This window comes from Prionailurus bengalensis, chromosome A3 (assembly GCF_016509475.1).
Source record: "Prionailurus bengalensis isolate Pbe53 chromosome A3, Fcat_Pben_1.1_paternal_pri, whole genome shotgun sequence".
Classification (NCBI taxonomy): domain Eukaryota; kingdom Metazoa; phylum Chordata; class Mammalia; order Carnivora; family Felidae; genus Prionailurus; species Prionailurus bengalensis.
Window position 1 is genome coordinate 15,410,870 of NC_057354.1, and position 16,168 is coordinate 15,427,037.

The window sequence follows — 16,168 nt, forward strand, 5'->3', positions numbered from 1 at the left end:
GTGTGTAACCTCCTATTATCCATCCAACCCGAAGCCTGCGCTTTCCTGCCGAACAGATGCTTGTTTCCGCAGAACAGCCCTTGGGACTGGAGATGGGGCGCAGAGGCATCAGCAAAGCAGTTTGCTGTTGGAAGAGAAAGTAAAGGCGGGAAGAAACTCTTCCCTGAACTCTGGGGGTGGGGGTGGGGGGTCAACAGGACTGAGGGGTTCTGGGAGGTTCCACGAGAGTGACAGTCCCATATGGAGCCAGCAATTTATCAGGACTCCTGGCCCTGGGAGCCACCACCACCCTGCGCCCCCCCCGCCCCCCCAGCCAAACTAAGCATGGCTGTGGTCCGGCTACATAATACATAGCTCATCGAGACCTGGAAGAGGGGAGGAAGGGGCCAGTTCAGAGCAGTCCCCCCTTCTTTCCTCTTCACACCCCTCAACCAAAGACCCTCAGAGTCCCTGGCCTGCAGCAGCCACTCGGCAGCAAAAGTTGATCAGAAGAATGTCCTAGGCTGGGGGCTCCTCCAAACCCACCCATTTTCTCACGTGACCCACTCTACCCCTTAACCCTCTTTTTCCAGCAGAGTTCTTCCTGTTCATCACTGGGATCCTTGGTAACTCCAGGAACCCTGGTTCTCCCCACCTCATCTTCCCCAGGAGGCCCGTGGGCCGGGACCCCCTTGAAAAAGTCCCACCCCCACTTAAGTTTCTGGTGGAGGCCCTGAGGGTCCATCTCCCTCAGACCCCAACTCAGGGTGGCCCCGGGCAGCCTTCTCATGCAGTAAAATCTCAGCCACCAGGTCTGATATGCTGTTGGTGGCACTTCATTTGAGTTAAATCGGGAGCAGCAAATTTGCCCGCTGGCCCCGGTCAGTGGGGAGCTGGTAGCAGCTGCCTGGAGCCCTGGGTTAGGGAAAGGAGGAGCATGAGCGATGCAGGTTTGCAGAGTGGGTGCCGGAGGGGAAAGATGGCATGCATACAAAAGGCATACCTCTGCCATCCCTGGGTTAGACGGGACCCTGCCTAGGGCTCTCTCCCCGTACAAACCTGGGGAAAGTGAGGACAGAGTGGCGGGGGTGGCAGCCACACATTTGGTCCCATCACGGGGCTTCTACCGAGCCCATCTCTGGATGCCTTTGCTGCTGCCCGCAAGGACTCAGGCGACTCAAGCCTGGGCAGGGACAGAAGTCAGAAAAGAGAAGGCTACACTGCCATCTATCGCCAAGGACAGCCTTATGCACTGAGCACCCACAGGTCCATGTTCACCTTGCATCCCTAACGGGGTGGATGGAGAAGCCCTGGGTCTTTCCTGGTTCATGGCCTGGGGCAGGGACTCACAAGAGGATGAGAAGGATAAGACTGGCCAAACACCAAACCACCAAGCTCTTCTGTCTCCAGACAATTGCCCTCAAGCTGCCCTGATCTCTCACATCCAATGGTGGGTAGAGCAGAGAAGGAGATAAAAGCTGTCCTGGGGTGGGCAGAGGAACATTGAGAGAAGGGGATAAAGAGAGGGGGGCATGGAGGGGGAACAGAAAAAAAAAGGCAATGCGGAAACAGAAAGGGGCAGAGGGAGAGCAAGGGGAAGAGAGAGAAAAGAGAAAGGGATGGTGAGGAAAACAGGGAAAGAGAAACAGAGGGAAAGAAAAGAGGTATAGAGGGTGAGGACTGAGACAGGGCTAGGTCTCTGAAAGAACGCAGAAGAAACTGCTAGAATTGGTGCCTCCATAGGGCACGGGCAGGGGGAGGAGGAGGTCAAGGGTGAAAGACCCTTTTTGTTGTTGTCGTTTTCACCTTTTGGATTTTGGTCCATGTGACTGCATTACTTGTACGAAATAATGGTTTGATTTAAAAAACCAGTTAAGGGGCGCCTGGGTGGCTCAGTCAATTAAGCATCTGACTCTTGATTTCGGCTCAGATCGTGATCTCACATTTCGTGAGTTCAAGCCCAGTGTCAGGCTCTGTGCTGGCGGCATGGAGCCTGCTTGGGATTCTCTCCTTCTCCTCTCTGCCCCTCCCCCCTCTCAAAATAAATAAACATTAAAATAAATAAATAAACAGATAGATAATGAAAAACAATCAAAGGACCAATCAAAGGACCCCAGTTTTGCCAACTTCTGTCCATGTGGCTGCAAGCAAGTCACTTGCTAGACTCCTGGTCTAGAACACGGGACTGTCATCAGCTACATCGAGGGTTGTTTTGTGGCTCCAGGAGATCTCGCAAACAAGTCTCCCAGCCCTGGGTCCGGGGCACAGAGAAGTGTTGCAGGCCCCGGCAATGAATGGGAGTGACTTTGGAAGCATTCCATCCCATCTCTGAGCCTGTTCTCTCTTCCACGTCCCTCCCGCCGAAAGGACAACCACCAACCTCCCAAAGAAAACGCTATTATACGAGTAGTACACGAGCCAAGCCCTGAGTGTATGTTCACTGTCTCACAGTTGATCCCTCCCTGGACTTCATGCCAGGATGACCTGGTCACCACCACCCCCTCCCCCACCCCACCCCCCATCAATCCAGAGTCAGGAGAGACAGGGACAGAAAGGTTAAGAATGGAGGCCATGGCCCTTCCCCCAGTGCTGGAAACGGTCACTTTATTGGTTGGAAAAGACAAAAGCTGTGCTCGGCTCTGGAGGGAGTGCAGAGGCCAGAAAGAGGGGAGCCCAGCTGGGCTGGAGCCAGGTAGGGCCGGGCAGAAACTTCCACTCCCCCACTCCTCGGGTGGTGGTGGCTAGAGCTGGAGGAAGAAAACCATAATAATACATCAACAGCAATACGCAAAATACTAGACAAGAAGACAGAGCTTAAATTCTGGACCAAACCCCCCCCGACTCCCTCCTTCCAACACACACGCACAGCAAAGCCTCACCTTCCTGAGGCCCTGGGGCTCTGCCTGCACTTCTCTGCAGGTCCTGGACTCACCTCTTCTGCTTCAGACCTGCCTGGGACATACCTGGGTAACCGTGGCCCAATTGACTGCTGGGGCCTTCCTGAGGGACAGCCATCATTCATCTCCCTAAAAACCCTTCTGCCGCCAGGAAGTTAGAATGTCTCCATTCCTTGGGTTAAGCTGGGATTCGCTGGTCAAGGAGATCTTATTGATCTCATTTTACAAGCAAAATAATTGCAGCCCCGGGAGGTAAAAAGGCTAGTGAAGTGAAATCCACACCCGGGTCTTCCTGGCCACCAAGTCCAGCCACCTACTGGCAGTCAGGGAGGCAGGAGATGACTGGCATCACTGAAGAGCTCTGGGCCCTTGGAGACCGTGGTTCCCTCCCAGGCACTGAAGGGACACCTTGAAATAGCACCCACAGGGCCTCGGGCACACCCTCCCCTCTCTGTAGCCTCAGTCCTCTCACCTGGGCAATACCGGGCCCCACCAGTGGCCTGTCAATCCCCCGGGGTGAGGGCTTATCAAGGCAGCCCCACCATCAATACTGAGATGTCAACCAAAGGGCACTTCCAGGTTCTTGCTCCCCCTGCACCTCACCCCACAACCGACCTTCCAGTCGTCCCTGAGGGCTGGCCAGGATCATCCCTCTGCCAAGCCTGCTCCCTCCCACCACCACGCCACCTCCCACCCCATGAGGCTTTCTCCTCTGTTCCCCCAGCGCTCAACCCTTCCCTCAGTGCAGCACTGATGACAGGCTCTCGGAGTGTCCGTCCATCCGTCTGCCTCAGCCACGGGGCTGCAAGCCCTGTGACGAAGGGCAGTGGACACCTTCTGCCCCAGCACCTGGCACAGAGACCTGGTCACAGTGCCCGACGTCCCCAAGGGCCAACCAAACACGAGCTTGGGGTCTTGTATTTACTCCCTCACACTTACTCTAGGACTTGATATTGTTTTATTTTTAGTTGTTACTAGAGGAAGAGAGGCTCCACAATCCTTTCCTTACATGGGCAGAGCCACCAGAGGTGGCCAGATGTGGCCCCGGCCTGCTACAGAGCAAGTGCCCCTCACACTTCAAATATACATTTGATGTCTGCCGTGTGTGTCCTGAGAAGCCACGCTTTGGGCGAAACTAAGGATCAGCCTTTGGCCTCCCACTGGCCACATGCAAAGAGGTTCTCACCTCCCCACCTGCTCCTCGCACTGTCCACTGTCCTCTCTCCCAGGGCACAGCTGCTCCCCCAACTGCTAACTTTCTAAGTGCATGCTAAGGCAACAGAGGAAATCTCTTTCCCTCACAGCCCAATTCATCAGCTGTCCCCTCTGCCTTCACATACGTCCCAAACACAGCCACCTGCCTCCCCTGGTCTATCACCTCCCAGCTGACTCTCGCAGGAGCCTCCTAGCTCGTCTCCTGCTTCTGCCACTGCCCCTCTACAGCCTATTCTCCACCGGGAAGTCGGAGCAATCATTTCCAAATCTGAGTCAGAGCACGTCCATTTCCATGGCGGCCACATCTCTGGGTCAAGACTAAAGTCCTGTAACGACCTATCAGGCCCCTAAGACGTGCTCCACTCACCCGTGACCGACCTTCCTCTTCCTGTGCCCTCCTCGCTCTCACCCAGCCTCCTGGCTTTTCATGAAACACCAGGGATGCTCCTGCTTTTGCACCTGCTGCCCCTGGCCTGTGACACTCCCCCCAGATATCCTCACGCTCCCTCCCTCAAGTTCTGGCAAGTCTTTGTTCAAGTGCTGCCTTCTGGGTGGGACCTTCCCTGAGCATTCCTGTGGGGAAAAAAAAAAAACGGCAACCCCACTTCCTGCCCACCCTGCCCCACCCCTACTCCCCTTCTTTTTTTCTCCGGGGTACTTTTCTCCCTCGAACATTCTACAGAATCTACTTCCTTATTTATTTTTCTTTGTTGCCCATTAGCACATAAAACCCGTCAGAGTTTTTGTCTGATTTGCTCACTCACGGGCCACCCTCAGTACCCAGAGCCGTGCATGGCACATGACAGATAACAGATACTTGCTGACTGGATGAAAGCAAGTAAATGGACAGACATGAACAGAGCTGTGTTCGCCAGGTCCTCCTTTTCAACCGTCTTTACCCGTAGGCATCAGTGCACTTCCTTCCCCCCTCCCACCTACCTCAGAAGACGGGAGTGATGCAGGACATCTTCCCGCAACCATTGTAGCAGCATTTCAACAGGCCAGGACACTGGCTGTCCACCTTGCACTGGTGCTGGCAGAGGCCGAGCTGGGGGAAGTCAGTGTTCACGTAGGGGCAGGAACCTTGCTTTTCTGGGGACAAAAAGGAGCAACGGGAAGTGGGCAGAGGTGATGCTGGGAGATGAACACTCCTCCCGGCACCCCCCCCCCACCCTGCCCCCGTGTCACAAACAGTAAAGCTGCCCGCCTGTCTGAGTTGATCCCAGAGTCGCCTAGCAAGACCGTCTGCAGACCTCTCCTCCTCCTGCTCCCTCCACCCTCGATTTTGAAATCACAGGACATCAGGTCGAGGCCCAGCTCTGCCTTTTCCTATCTCTGCGGCCTAACGTGGAGAGCAGAAATGTCCCAGAGCCGCTGTGCCTTCGGGTGCTACGTGAAATCAGCGCTGCCCACATCATGGGGTTGTTGTGAAGCCATGGGGGCCATGCACATGCACTCCTCACCGAGAACCAAACTGCTTTGCCACAGTGATGAGAATGAGCACTGCTGAGTTAGCACTTGCTTACCTCCTACCGTGTGCCAGGCATTATTCTCTGCACTCGACATATATTAACCCCTCTAATCCTCACAATAATTCTACAAGAGGGAGAGGTACTGTTAATATTTCCTCAGGTTACAGATGAGGAAACTGAGGCACCAAGAGGTTAAGTAATTTGTCTATTACTCCACCCATGGAGGCAGGACTGGAAACCCAGGAATCGGGCTTCAGAGTCTGCGCACCAGACACCCTGCTGCTTCGTAAGCTGTGCACGTGTGAGGGTTTGCACACCCACGGTCTCTTCACTCACTCCACGCCCCCCCCCCATATACTCTCTCATCCGTGGCTCACTCACAGACAACACCGCAGAGAAGTGCTGCTTACAGTGTTCTTGGTGTAGATCCATTACCTCCTCTAATCCTCACATCAAGTATTTCCTCTGTCGGAGCTGTTTCTAACCCTGCTCCTATCTCAGACCAGGAAAGTGAGGCACAGACAGGTGCCACCAACACCACACCGCTGGTAAGAAGCAAAACCAACACCTGAGCCCAGACTGTCACCACCCATTTACACACACACACACACACACACACACACACTCACCCTATGCTCAACTTCCTGAGTCAAGGAGAAGGGAGCTGGGCTCAATTCCCAGAAGCCCCAGAAGCAAGCCCAGCCAAAAGTCAAACACAGGCACAGAAGTGGCTGATTAGCTGCGGAGGACAGGAGTGGCTGATTTCCTAGCACAAAGAAATCCATTCCCTTGCAAAGGGCAGGAGATCTGGATACTGGGCTTCTCTGGGACAAAAGGGAGTCGGGAAAGGGTTACCGACAAATCGCGCCACTGTGTATAGAGTATCTACTCTCCACAAACACATCTTCAGTGTGTTATTTCATTTAGCCCTCATGTTAATCCTACAGGGTTTGGGATTATTATCCCCAGTTTGCCAAAGAGAAAGCAGAGGCTTGGAGAGGTAAAGCGACTTTCTCAGGATCACATGACTAGCAGATGGCAGAACTAAGATCCTAGTCCAGGAGGCCATCTGGCTCCGTCCCTCTTCCTGCCTCAGTCTGTCCATCTGAGACAAGGGACCAGAGAAGATGGCACCTAACAGTCAGGCACTCCTTCTGTCCCCAAGGACCTCTCTCGTCTGTCTGTCTGTGTGTCTGCCTCGTGCTTCCTCTCTCTCAAGCTCCACCTCTCCTTCTGGTCCTCCTCTCTGTGCTCCAGGTTAGAGGCCTCCAGACCCAGGAGCTGCTGATGGGCAGCTGATCAGCCAGCTGATGGGCCAGCCGTCCCTCCACCTCTCCGCTTCCTTGCTCATAAATCTGAGGTCTCTAATTATAAACAGTCCCAGCCACTACTGGTATCTTGGGAGAAATAACAGACCATGAAGATCACAGGGGTTGTATCCTGGATAAAGACCAGTAATCACAATACCTGGGTACCCCAGTCATATCCCTGCTTCTAGCCCTCAGTTTTCCCTCTGAGAAGTGAGAAGCTTGGATTCCACCTTGTCTAAGCCCATTCCCTGCTCTGATGACCGTCCCCATAGCCTGGTGGGAGGGTAAGCTCTAGCAAGGACCTTTTGTGGATCCCCCAGGTGTTCACATAGTTCCCTCTCTCTCCTTACAGTGTTAGAGATTGTTTTAAAGAGGAGGAAGGGGGAAGGGGGGAGGAGTCCCAACTTCCTTCAAACCAGCCTTCCAAGAAGGGGCAAAAGTTGAACTTCGCTAGGACTCTTGCGGAGCTACGGAGTGACGGTGCGGCCTGGGCAAGAGCCTTTCTCTGACGCTCACAACCACATCTTTAAGATGGGCTCGGCGCTCCGCTAATTCTGTAAGGTGTCTTTCCGTCTGGACAGGGGAAGCCAGGGGAGTCTTGCCAGGCCAGGCGCTCCAAGTCCTTCCGCCAGAGCTGGGGGACGCCCCAGGGGAGGGACTCCGAGAGGCCCGAGCGCCCCAGGTGTTGGGACCCAGCCCACTCGCCTGCCCCGGGCTTCCCTGCGGCTCCAACCAGCCGCGGAGGAAACTGCGAACCGGGTGCCCTGACCTCCGGAAACACCTTCCAGCCTGTGCTTGCCCGGAAATCCGTCACGCACCGGGGAATGGAATCCGGCCAGGGGTGGGGGACCTCCCTTCCCCCGCTCCCCCGCTGCGCTTCAGCGACGCCTTTGTCCCCCCCCTCCCCCCGCCCGGGGCCCCGAGAGGGAGCGCACGGCTGATCGGGTTCCATCCGTCTCCACTCTGCAGGGGTCCCTGGGTGCGGCGGGAGAGTCCCCCTGCCCCGATCGCGGCGCCCTGCCTCCTCCAGCGCACGGCGCCCTTCCCCGCCCCGCACGGGGCGCCCCGGGGTTACCGTCGGGCAGGTGGCAGATGGTGGCGCAGCCGGCCTGGCAGCACTTGAGGTTGTCGGCGCATTGGGCGTCCGAATGGCACTCCTGCGTACAGTTCAGGTCCGCCTGCAGCTGGGGGCACACGCCCGTTTTCTCCGCTTCTCTGCCTGGGAGGCCGACGGTCAGTGGGGCCAGGAGCCCTAGTCCCGGAAGACGCCCACCTGGGGCCCCAGATCGCCAGCTCCTAGGAATTAAGTCTCTGGCCCTAGGCGCCCCCCTTACAGCCTTCAGAGGGCCTCACCTCCAGGCCCGGGGTCCCCGACACTTGTGAGTACAGGGTTTACCTAACCCTTGTCCTCAGAGCCCTCAATCCTCGGGGGACACCCCCCCCCCCCCGCACAGCTGAGCATCTAGAAGCTTCCGATGTGTCGGCAGAGGGTCCCCCCACCCGCCACTAAGTCTCCACCTTCGGCACAGAGCCTCTGCCCCAAATTTCAGTCTTCGTTGGTCTCCCCCACCTCCAGCACATTGGACCCCACACTTTCAGCTCCTTCAGGCACCAGGGAATCCTCAAATTTTGGTCTTCACGGGTGTCCCTACTTCCGCCCCCAGGAATCCCCATTCCTCCAGCTCTCAGAGAGGCTACGTGCAGCTAGCCCCGGGCCTGTCCTGGCGCTCCGGGAGCGGCCCCTCTGGGCGCCGGGGTACCCCCGCCCGGCTCACCTGGGACAGGGGAGAGGCCCAGCAGCAGCAGGCCGAGGAGGAGGGGGACGGCGTGAAGGCCGGGGCGGCAGGCAGGCATGGTGCTGCGCCGGGCGAGTGCAGGTGTGAGCCGCCGCCGGGATGCGGGGATTTAACGACGCGCGCGGGGAGGAGTGGGGCAGGGGTGGGGCGACGCCGGCGGGGGGGGGAGAGGGCTCAGCGGCCACCGCGGGCGGGCTGCCACCTCACTCCGTTTCACAATCCCCCAGGATCAGATGTCACTCTTGGCCCCGGTGGGAACCAGGAACCTGAGCAGCTTCCAGGCCTGGCGCAGCTAGAGACCAGCTGCGGCCAGACCCTTGTCCCGCTCCTCCCTTCCCTCCTACCCCCTGGGGCCTGAGCACCGGGCTGCGGTGGCGAGGGCCGGGCCCCTGACTCCTGAGTCTCCCTGTAATGCCCGGAGAGGGAAGGGCAGGGCCCACAGGAAAAAGCAGTAGAGCCTGGGGATTAAGTGGTTAGATTTGGGGCAGCTAGATCAGCGTGTTGAAGGGTTGAAGGGTTAGTGATGGAGGGCTAGTGTAGTGATACAGAGCACACGGTAGGGGCTACAGAAAAAGCAGTTGTTTTAAATAAATGAGCCCATTTGGCACAGAAACTGAGGCCCATGAAGGTGAAACCCCTTTTAAGAGCCTCAAACCATTTTGGACATGTTTCTCCCTCCCTCACCTTGTCCTGTCCTTTTCTTTCTTTCTTTCTTTCTTTCTTTCTTTCTTTCTTTCTTTCTTTCTTTCTTTCTTTCTTTCTTTCTTTTTCTTTTCTCCATCTCTTTTCCACACCAACACTCTGTCAGGGCTGACTGTGTGCCAGGCTCAGTACTCATGGTCTCATGGAGTCTCATCCATCTTCCCAGCAGAGCTATGAATCGAGAATTACTATTATCATCAGCTGTATATGCCAGTCAGAGATTTCGACCTTTCCCTCAAGGTCCCATGCAAAGCTCTAGAGAGAAGGTTCTGGACCCACATCTCCCTCCCTTCAAGCCCTTGTGTTTTTTCCCATTCCATCATAAATATTCACTAGGTGCCTACCACATGACACATATCGGGCAAGACAGTTGGTGCAGAGAAATGGAAGGAGCCATCTGGCGTTGACTGCGCGGTGGTGGGGTCTGGGTATGATTTCATCTTCATTATGTCCCAGCTGAGGAAACTTGAATGAATCACCTCCCTGTTCTGAGCTTCCACTCTGTCATCCACAAAGATGGCGACCGTATAAGAATTCAGGGAGAACATGAATGTAATGTTACTGCCATGGACCCGCTGTGTACTCACTGAGGGCTGGGTCCACTTGATTGACATAGGAACTCCAGCCTGGACACACAGCACGTTGTAGATCAGCGAGTGTGAGAGCTCGATAAATGGTGTCTCCTGTAACCAACGAACCTGATAAGTATATACCTAAGCTTTAGAATCCAGGCTGGCAAAGGTTAGGGTTAGCCAGGGCATTAGACAAGACCCTTCCTGCACCAACAATCTGAGGCTCTGTAAGCCCCAGGAGGTCTTTGCTGCTGGAGGCTAGAGGGTATCTGGGGCACCGACCATTGGGATGACCGGTGAGTAGGGCTTTGGTGACATGAATATATCAGGCCACTGTCCCCACAGATGGCTCCTGCTAAAAGAGGCCGAGAATGCCTCCCCCACCTTCCCATGCCTGTCCTGGGGAATAGAGATGTGCCATGGTTGCAAGGGGCCAGGGCTGTTTACTGAGGTCGGAGAACAGTCAGCAGCAATGAGGCAGGAGCCAGGTGGGGGACAGCACTAGGCACACTCCTGAAACTCAGTCTAGGGCATACAAAAGGCTAAAAGCCTTTGGACCCAGTTGGCTACTGGGCTGAATTCAGCCTTGGGCACAGCTTCTTTCTTACACAGCTACCTAGGCAGGGAAACTGCCCAGCCATGCTCCTCCCCAGCCTTTACACCCCCCACCTCCCAACCCCGCCCCACCTTCCCTACTGGTTGGCTCCGGCTTCTTGCAGAAATGCCACTTAGTCTGAAGCTGAGGGGGTTGGGCAGGCCAGAAGATGGAGAAGAGTTTCCTCTGCCAATGGCCGACAGCATGAAAAGATATTTCACTTTTGTGATCCTAGGCTCTGTGCTAAGAACATGCATATATATATTTCCCTTCTCCATAAAAGGTAATAAGGGCAGAGGCTTTAGAACCAATACGTTTGGGTCTGAGTCAGGGATTGGCCACTTCCTGGTGTTAAATAACACAAGTTAAATGGAGTAAATTTTAAAGACCTAATTAGCTTTGCTAATTGATTCATGAATGGGGCGGCATTCCATCCAGCAAGTAGAGGGGAGCTCCAAAGGGGGCTACGGAAAAGGAAAGGTTTTTAAAGGTAAAGAAGGAGCAGAAAAAAGGAAATCATTAACAAAGTATCTATTTATTGTCTTGGGCAAGGGTCACCCTCCTAAGAGAAATAGAAGGGGTGAATCGGTCATTTTCCTAGGGCTGAGCAGGAAATTCCCATGTTGACTAGTGAAAAGTTACATTTCTAGGGGGTTGAGACTGCAGTCAAGTTGGGTGTTAAGTCTTGGTTTACTGACTTGGGGCCTGAACCTAGTTGAAGCCATTTGGGGCCTGTGGTTTTCTTTTTAAAATCACTCCCCTTTTTTTTTTTTTTTAAATTAATGTTTACTCATTACTGAGAGATAGAGAGAGACAGAGCATGAGCAGGGGAGGGGCAGAGAGAGAGGGAGACACAGAATCTGAAGCAGGCTCCAGGCTCTGAGCTGTCAGCACAGAGCCCGACACGGGGCTCGAACTCACAGACCATGAGATCATGACCTGAGCTGAAGTCGGACGCCCAACTGACTGAACCACCCAGGTGCCCCTAAAATCACTCCCTTTTGACCAGAATCTCAGCTTAACTGAGAAATGGGCTCAAAATTTAAGGCATTAGCTCTACTCTCGGCTACTCTATAGTACTTGCACCTTCTGCTGATCCCTTGGGTGGCATTCACAGGTCATGATGTTTTTGGTCGATCGCTATGATATTCACAGGTTATGACTTCAGGTTCACATGCTTTCAATTGGTCATCTTTGTTCCTTTTTTGACATTTCAGTCTCAGAGAGGTCATTTGCTTGGTGGTTAGTGGCTATGAACACACATTTAAAGCTTTTGAGAGAGTATGATTATGATTACTATAAATGGGATAATTCCCAATATTTGGTCTGCCCTTCGAAGCCATGGTCCCCAAGACTCAAGCCAATCAAAATTAAATAAGTGAAAGAAAGACCACACTGAAGGAATTGCTCTTTCAAGCCAAGTAGCTTACTCAGTGATCTTATGTAATTGAATTTCAACTTCCCCAGTAGTGTTAATCCAGGTATAGCAGGTGGTGTCGGCCACAGCAGACATCCCCTGGTTCAGATAAAACATAATCAAAGGGCTATTTTATTACCAAGAACAACTTTGGCCAGAGAGTCTAAGGGATCTTCATTGGGCAGCTGTTGCTTTAGCAGCAGATTTTGCAACAATTTCAAGAATTAATACGTTCCTGATCACAGCCTCATTTATATTTATCCTTAACCGGGGAGGTAGGAACCTGCCAAAAGGAGTGAGTCCTGAATCATGAAAGCCTCTTGGTAGGTCCTTGTAACTCATGATGTAAATTTAGGGAATGTCTTATTTTGCTTATGAAACATTAGGAGCACAGTTAGATTTTCTGCTATCCTGAGATAAAAACTAGATGCTAATCCCCTTAGCAGTGACCTGGGAGATACAGATGAGGGCATTACTTTCCAGGCCAATGTCAGAGCAAAGGAAAGGAAAAGAAGGAGAAAGAGTGTCGCGTTTAATTAAAGTATGAAGTCGATCAGTCATCTTGGGAGGAAGTAGTCTACCTAGAAGTCAGTTACTTCTCTTCTTCTGCCAACCTGATTTGGAGATCTCCGGTGTCTGCACAGGACCAGGTGACAGGTGGAGCCTCATTTAGCTGTGTAATGTGGACTCAAGGGTCAATGCCTTCTAGTTTTGCAATAGTGTTAGTCATCAGGAACACTTGGTAGGGTCTTTTCCAACAGGGCTCGAGGGCTGTCTTCCTCCGATGGCATTTCTAAAATACCCAGTTACCAGGCTTTAGAATGTGACCAGCAATTTCCTTGGCATTGGGATCTGGGAAGTCTCCCTTAACCTGTTGATGATAGGCTTGAGCATAAGACTTTAGAAGCTTACAGCAGCTGGGCATACTAGCATGAGACAAGGGATTGGCAGAAGGTTATACACTGATGGGATTCCAAGAAGTCTGCAAGATTTTCATTAAGGGTTGTATGATTTGTCCAATGAAGTAGGTGCTCCAATCACTGGAGATTATAGAAGGTATATCCCAAGTGGGAAACACATTTTTAACAGTTTTCTCCCTACATAGTGAGGGCATCATCAGCCTTGCAAGAGGGAAAAGTTTCAACTCATCCAGAAAACATACAAACAATGACAAAAACGCATCGGTAACCCATACTTGGCAGCAGTTAAAAAGAAATCCAGCTGTAGGTATTCAAAGTGTCTGGAAGAAGGAGGTCTGAGGTCTCTGGAGACAAAGAGAGTTTTTCCAGGATTATGGGCCCGACAAGTCAGACATTGCTGGTAGACTATTTTTTGCTATATTATACAAGTCTCTGCACCAACGTCCATTTATAATTTGAGTCATCTTAAAGGGCCTCTGATGGGTGAAGGAATGCAAACACCAAAAAAAGAAGTTTGTCAGAAAGCTAGGAAGAACCAAGCAGTCGTCTGGGTTTTCCCATAGCCCTGTCTGTTTGCTTAATTTTACAGCCATTGCTTCCCCACCTCAATTTCTCTGCTTGGGTTGCTGACTGTTGCCGTTACCAGGACATCAGGATGTCCAAAGGTCTGAAAATGAGGGACCATCATTATAGAAGCAGAATGGAGGTGCCACAATCTTACAAATACAACGTAAAGAAAACTTAGTGTCACTTCTTATTGGACAAAGCTCCCCAAGCAATTGAACATGACAAGTAAGCCTAATGAGTTTAGCAAATCTTTTGGAATGTTTGAGGTCAAAAAGACTTACGCAGAACACAAGTCTAAAAAAAACAACCAAAAACAAAAACACTGTCCTTTTAACAGAGAGAAAACCAAATTCTAATGTTGCACCAGCTTACTTTTGAAATTAAAACTCAGCTCATTCCAAAAGAAATTGTGCAAAGGATACAAATAAGCAATTCACCAGTAAGTAATGTAAAAAAAAACACACAAAAAACAAAAAACCAACCAAACAAAACCCTCAAAACCCCCCACCTTATTCATTCCAATCTTCCTCAGTTCTAACCACACATAAAATTGCTTCCCAAAGATTTTTTTTTCATGAAACTTCTACAACTTTCTTTTTTCACATTCAGATGTTGTCTTCAGCTTTCTCTCTAAATAACCAGCCTCACTTCAGAACAAAATTACTTTTATTCTCAACAAAAATGAATTTCTATTCCTCATATTTTCTTTTTTACCAAAAACACACATCTTACTTTCTTGCATAGAGAGCTGTTTCCCTTATTAGAATTTTAACTCTTAGAAACTTTCATTTCTAGTGAAAGCTAATAATAAGTAAGCAGCTGTGACCTGTATACCAGCGTTCTCAAGATTGGCAAATTGATGAATACATTTCATAATTTTTAGACATGTACTTTTTCATAGTATAGTCTTATTTTATTTTTAAGTTTATTTATTTATTTTGCAAGAGAGAGAGAAAGTGTGCACAGGGGGGAAGCAGAGAGAGAGAGAGAGAAAGAAGAGAGAGAGAGAGAATCCCAAGCAGGCTCCATGCTGTTAGCACAGAGCCTGATGTGGGGCTCAGTCTCACAAACCGTGAGATCATGACCTGAACTGAAGTCGAGAGTCAGACGCTCAACCTACTGAGCCACCCAGGTGCCCCATATAGTCTTTTAATAAAGCACAAAACATGTTTACTAACAGACCCAAGTTTATCTTTAGTTTCCTTGTAATAAGGAAGCCAAAAGTAGATAAACTTAGGTTCAGTAATTAATGTTGCAGCATTTCATCTTATTTGGAAATGATCTAGATATTTAGTGAATTTAACTTAACTTATTGCTTAACCTAACTCAGCAAAACTTGAAGGTGTTAGATTACCAAAAAGATTTGGGAGATTATTTAAAGTTTACTTAAAAATTGTTTTATTTGATTTACCCCTACATACTTGTTACTAACAATTGTGCTTAGATTACCCATAGAAACTTTATAAGACATCAAAGTCCATCATTTTCCCAAGCTATTTAAAAAAACATTTTTTTTTGGGGGGGGTAACAGAGATCATATCAACTTATTTAAATTAAGTAAACCCAGGCAGAATAAAAGTTTTAATTTTGATGCTGATAACTCTGAAGACATGTCTATTTTTTAACTTTATTTTTTTTTTTTAGTAATCTCTACATTAACATGGGGCTCGAACTCACAACCCCAAGATCAAGAGTCTGTAGGCTCCCCTGACTGAGCCAGCCAGGCTTAAGCCATGTCTATTTTATTTTATTTTATTTTTTAATTTTTTAATGTTTATTTATTATTGAGAGACAGAGAGACGTAAAGCATGAGCAGGGGAGGGGCAGAGAGAGGGAGACACAAAATCTGAAGCAGGCTCTAGGCTCTGAGCTGTCAGCACAGAGCCCAACATGGGGCTTGAACCCACGAACCGTGAGATCATGACCTGAGCTGAAGTTGGTTGCCCAACCAACTGAGCCACCCAGGCGCCCTGAACCATGTCTACTTTAACTAAACAAACAATCAAAATGTTTTCCCAGATCAGGTGAACTTGAAAAAAAAAAAAAAATAGGGGTTAGTTTCTATTTTTCTGAGAGTTTTAGAATGTCCAATCCTTACAAGTGCTTACTTTCGAACATACTAAATAGGGCTCTTTTACAAATTAATTTTAGCAATACCGTCCCAAAGTAGAACAGTATCTCACATGTACAACATGCACATGAATACACTGATTTAAAGTCTTTGTAGTTACTAATATTTGTGAAGAAGATTTTTAAAATTTGTACTTGTCCCTAAAATTCTTCTTAAAGAGATATATATAGGAGAATTTGGGCACAAGAGACCTTTTAGCAGTTCATGTTTTAAAAAGGCCTCTTCCCCTCCCCTCCCTTTCTTTTCCTCCAGTCTTCAGTGATTGTGAGCTGTGTTCACATTTCAGAAAACATGATAAGATGTATCATTTTAAGGGATGGAGAAAGAATGCAAGTTTTTCTAAGGACTTTGGTTTTCTAAAGCCTGTAACTTATAAGCTGAAAGTTCAAGACAAATGGGGCAAGTTCAGGGATTGGGAAAGGAAAAGGGGAACCCTAAATTGCCTTCAGACCTTTATTTCCAGTTTTGTAAAATTTTTAAAATGTGGAAAATTGCTTTCACCCCTCAAAGAACTGGTTCGTAACTTAAATGCCATCGTAAGTTGATCCGCCTCTTCCAGCTCCAATCTCCTCACCTTGCTTCTTTCCCTTTGAGA

General features: G+C 50.4%; 1 protein-coding gene across 2 annotated transcripts; it reads right to left on the minus strand.

Moving 5' to 3' along the window:
* Positions 1–2,566: 2,566 nt before the first annotated feature.
* Positions 2,567–8,956, minus strand: WFDC2 (WAP four-disulfide core domain 2). Of its 2 annotated transcripts, none has more exons than XM_043602263.1 (4): positions 8,649–8,956; positions 7,949–8,125; positions 5,031–5,183; positions 2,567–2,726 (listed from the first exon to the last, which is right to left on the minus strand). In XM_043602263.1, the coding sequence occupies exons 1-3, from the start codon at positions 8,725–8,727 to the stop codon at positions 5,032–5,034; spliced, it is 408 nt and encodes a 135-aa protein (XP_043458198.1). In that variant the 5' UTR covers positions 8,728–8,956; the 3' UTR covers positions 2,567–2,726; position 5,031. The 2 variants fall into 2 exon arrangements, with proteins under 2 accessions (XP_043458198.1, XP_043458199.1); XM_043602264.1 differs by having other exon boundaries at positions 7,949–8,092; positions 8,649–8,938.
* Positions 8,957–16,168: the final 7,212 nt, after the last annotated feature.

Excerpts from the sequence above, each read along its gene's own strand:
- WFDC2 (XM_043602263.1), bottom strand. The coding sequence starts at position 8,727 with ATGCCTGCCTGCCGCCCCGGCCTTCACGCCGTCCCCCTCCTCCTCGGC. Across the intron at positions 8,126-8,648 it reads GGGCCTCTCCCCTGTCCCAG|GGCTCCTGGCCCCACTGACC; the intron begins GTGAGCCGGGCG and ends TTCCGGGACTAG. Across the intron at positions 5,184-7,948 it reads CATCTGCCACCTGCCCGACG|AAAAGCAAGGTTCCTGCCCC; the intron begins GTAACCCCGGGG and ends TTTTGTCCCCAG.